The 3,716-nt window shown below is 32.5% G+C and overlaps 1 protein-coding gene across 1 annotated transcript; it reads left to right on the top strand.

The window, feature by feature from the left end:
* Positions 1 to 1,846: 1,846 nt before the first annotated feature.
* Positions 1,847 to 2,394, top strand: LOC132185946 (calmodulin-like protein 5). Its single transcript, XM_059599764.1, has one exon. It carries the CDS (start codon positions 1,854 to 1,856, stop codon positions 2,256 to 2,258), a length of 405 nt encoding a protein of 134 aa, XP_059455747.1. The 5' UTR covers positions 1,847 to 1,853; the 3' UTR covers positions 2,259 to 2,394.
* Positions 2,395 to 3,716: the final 1,322 nt, after the last annotated feature.

Below are 3,716 nucleotides of genomic sequence, written 5' to 3' on the forward strand. Positions count from 1 at the left end.
CACTGCCTCTCTCTCTCTCTCTCTCTCTCTCTCTATATATATATATATATATATATATATATATATATATATATGTGGTGTATTTCGTAAATCTTACCTTTCTATTTTTAGCTTTAGATTAGGACTATAAAAAATTAGTCGATCTGCAGATGCAAGATTAGTTTTTGATGATGTAAAGTGAAGTCCACCGCATCCATGGTGAAAAATCATGATCAAAGAATTAGATCGATCGATGTGGCGTAATATATATTCAAGTCTTGATTGTCAAGTAAGATAAAAGGAAAACGAACAAACCACCACATTCAAAGCGAATCCCTTACAATGGCCACTACTTTGGAGTTGGGAATCAAAGCCATATATGATATGTTGGAGCATTTTCAAGTACAAGAATTTGCTACCCAGTAATTTTCTTGATAGCCAAGCTGTGGAAGATTTTTTGTACTGTAATGAGGTTCCTGTAAAACAAAAACAATGTCAGAGGGTCTTTGGTTGAGGCCGAAGACTCTGATACTTAAATTACTAGTGTCTTTATTTTTTAGTAAGAAAAATAATAAAAATTCGCCTCTAATTACCCGTAAGTTTGTGTGTGATTGAAAAAGATATGAGAGAGGCGTGCGTGCGAGAGGAAGAGAGATCCTCCGAGAAGAGAGGAGGCGTGAGAGAGAGACTCTAGGGAGGGATAAAAAAAAAATCCTATTCTCCTTATTTCTTTTATTTAAAAGTGATGTGTACATATATCATTAGGTTAATGGGTAGGTGATGGCATATTTATAAATAAGTGTAAAATAAAATGAGCCCATTAGAAGATATTTTCTCCCCCAACATAATACATATGAGAAGCTAGACAGAATCCTTAACAGGAAATGCATCGAAAAATTAGAAAAAAAAGTAGAAAGGACATTAATTAATTATAAGGAAAAAGGTAATTCCTTTTTTTTCTAATTTTTTTTTTTTTTTCTAATTAAAAAGGTGATTCCTAATGATAAGTAAAAGTTCATCCTTATCGATTTGGTCAAGGGTCCTAAATGTTTGGTCCAGGTTGCAGATGCTACATTTATATGATGCGATATGTCTTTTAGCGATTAGATTATTATTATTATTTTTTAATTTTTTATCAACTTTGACAATAAGCAATGATGTAATATAATATTAAAACTATTTTTTTTTTTTATTGTTTTAAGAAAAGCTAAAAATGTTGAGTATGAACTATGTACGTCTTTCTTATTCATTTTTCATTTTAATAAAAATATTCAACATAATGTGTGTAAAAGGATAGTTTAAGCTCACGCTTAAGAGAAAATATAATTAGAATATTAATTAAAGATTAAAGCAACATGTTTAAAATAATACATTTTTATTTATTTATTATTATTATTTTTTAAAAATGCATTCTCTTGCGTATTTGCATGTGTGAGAACAGTACAATCTTTTTATGTTTTTTAATTGCACTCCAAACGAAACAATTTTTGCTATTTTGTTTAAGAATGCATGCTTAATTATTAGCATACAAAATACAAGTCGAACACACTCTAATTAAGTCTTAGACAAATTAGTTTTTAATGGGTAGTTCAATCAGCTGTGAACTACACCTTATAAAGCGGATGTTACTAATTCGAATCTCCATTTTTTCTTCTCTTATATGAACATGTAAAAAAAAAAAAAAGTTTTAGACCAATTAACTTCTATGAATAAAAAATAAAATAAACGCCCATTTCAAAAAAAATCAATGCCACAAATGAAACCTATATATATATATATATATATATATAAGAGAGAGAGTATCATAAAGCACATACAGACTATACAGTACATGTGCTTAACGTACAAGACATACTTGGAGGTCCCTCACAAAAATGGTTCGTCTACGTTTGTCGTCGCCGCCCCGGCACCCCGAATTGAAGCGTGCTGAGCTTCCCCCTCACAAAACGGTAATTGAAGAGTACACCGAATTGAAGCCTGCTGAGCTTCCCCCTCAAAAAACGGTAATTGAAACGTTCTCGTACACCACCGAATCTAAGAAAATACCCCCGACTGAAGAGGTGTTGCGGAATATCTTCAAAAAATTCGACGCTAATCGCGACGGCCGTCTCAGCAAGGAAGAGCTAACGGACGCTTTCCGATACCTCGGCTCTAGGACGCCCGGCTGGAGAGCCGGCCGTGCCCTCCGACATGTTGATGCCAACGGAGACGGATTCGTCAGCGAGGAGGAGCTGAGCGAGTTAGTGAAATACGCTAAGAAATATGGATATTCCGTTTAGCAAATAATACTTAATTATATAATAGTATATAGTGTCAGCTGATATATCATGCTAATTACTGCTCCTTTTGCGCAAGATCGAGGATGCAGTGCTTGTATGTGTGCGTTAGTTTTGTTACATATAAAAGAGGATGTTGTATTTACATGTTTTTGTTTGATCACTTGTTTTTGGCTGTATGTATTTGGTGGTTCATGCTCTGCAAATTTGGCCTTTTAGAGGTGGTCAAACCACTCCTACCTCAAACCACTCCTACCTCGAGCCTTTGCGAGTAGCCAACCACCTCTCCCAGCCATTCATGTATGTAGGATGTAAGGAACGCATTTATATATTTATGCAGTGTGATTTAGTGGGTTGAAGCGAACGATATTAATAAGCAGCGGATAAATATTTTTAGATTTTAATTTTATTAATGATCTAAGAAATCTTTTTGACAAAACTAAATACTCTCTAGGCTTTGAAGGAAAATAAGAATAAACTCAACTTTAAGTATTCTCATTCAGAAACGGAGGGAAGGGGGGACCGGGGTAGGCCATGGTCCCCCCCAAAATAAGGAAAAAAAAAATTATAAGTTAAAAAAAAAAAAAAAAAAAAAAAGTAAAGTAAAGTAAAGTTTTAAATTTAGTCATTTTGACCCTATTTTTAGATTTTTTGGCCATATCTAATAAAAACTTTTGGCACTATTCTTAATTTTTTTGGGTCATACACATTAAGTTTTTTTATTTGTTTTTATTTTTAGTTCTTACTTTCAAATGTCCATTTTTTTGGCCCTTACTTTCAAATGCTCACTTTTTTTTTTGGCCCAGTAGTCTTTATTTCATAAAAAACAATCAAATTAATTTTTTTTTTTTAATAAAAGAAATTCTAAAGAACTGAAAAAAATAAAAATAATAATAATAATAAATAAAAAAATTGGTTGGCCCCCTCCCATAAAATTTTCTGGCTCTGTCCCTGTTCTCTTTAATCAGTATCAATAATAAACAACAATTGATTTTCTATGGAGGTTATAAGCATATATTTATAGTCTCAAACCCTAAACCTAATAAAATAACGAAATAAAGACTCCTAAAACTCTAACCCTAAGAAAATAACAACATATTGATTGTACAACCAGAGGCCTGGTGCGCATAAGTGTCTGAAAGTACCATCAATCACAGGCATGCGGGCACTCGATCACATTTCCAAGGGCTTTGCAATCTACATCATATATCCATTAATTTCCACTATATATATATATATATATATATATATATATATATATATATAGTTAGATATAAGGATATCACAATAGAAAGATGGTACAGTTGAAACAATAATTGAAATTGGCCTGATAGAGACAGTGATCATTAAAAGATTCCAGTTCATCTTCCTGGAAAAGAAAAGGATATATCCTGATCATTTATTGGTGGATTTTGAGCAGAGTCACTCCCTCTTAATACGAACCTCAGATGTTAAAGAGAG

This window comes from Corylus avellana, chromosome ca6, assembly GCF_901000735.1.
Source record: "Corylus avellana chromosome ca6, CavTom2PMs-1.0".
Lineage (NCBI taxonomy): Eukaryota > Viridiplantae > Streptophyta > Magnoliopsida > Fagales > Betulaceae > Corylus > Corylus avellana.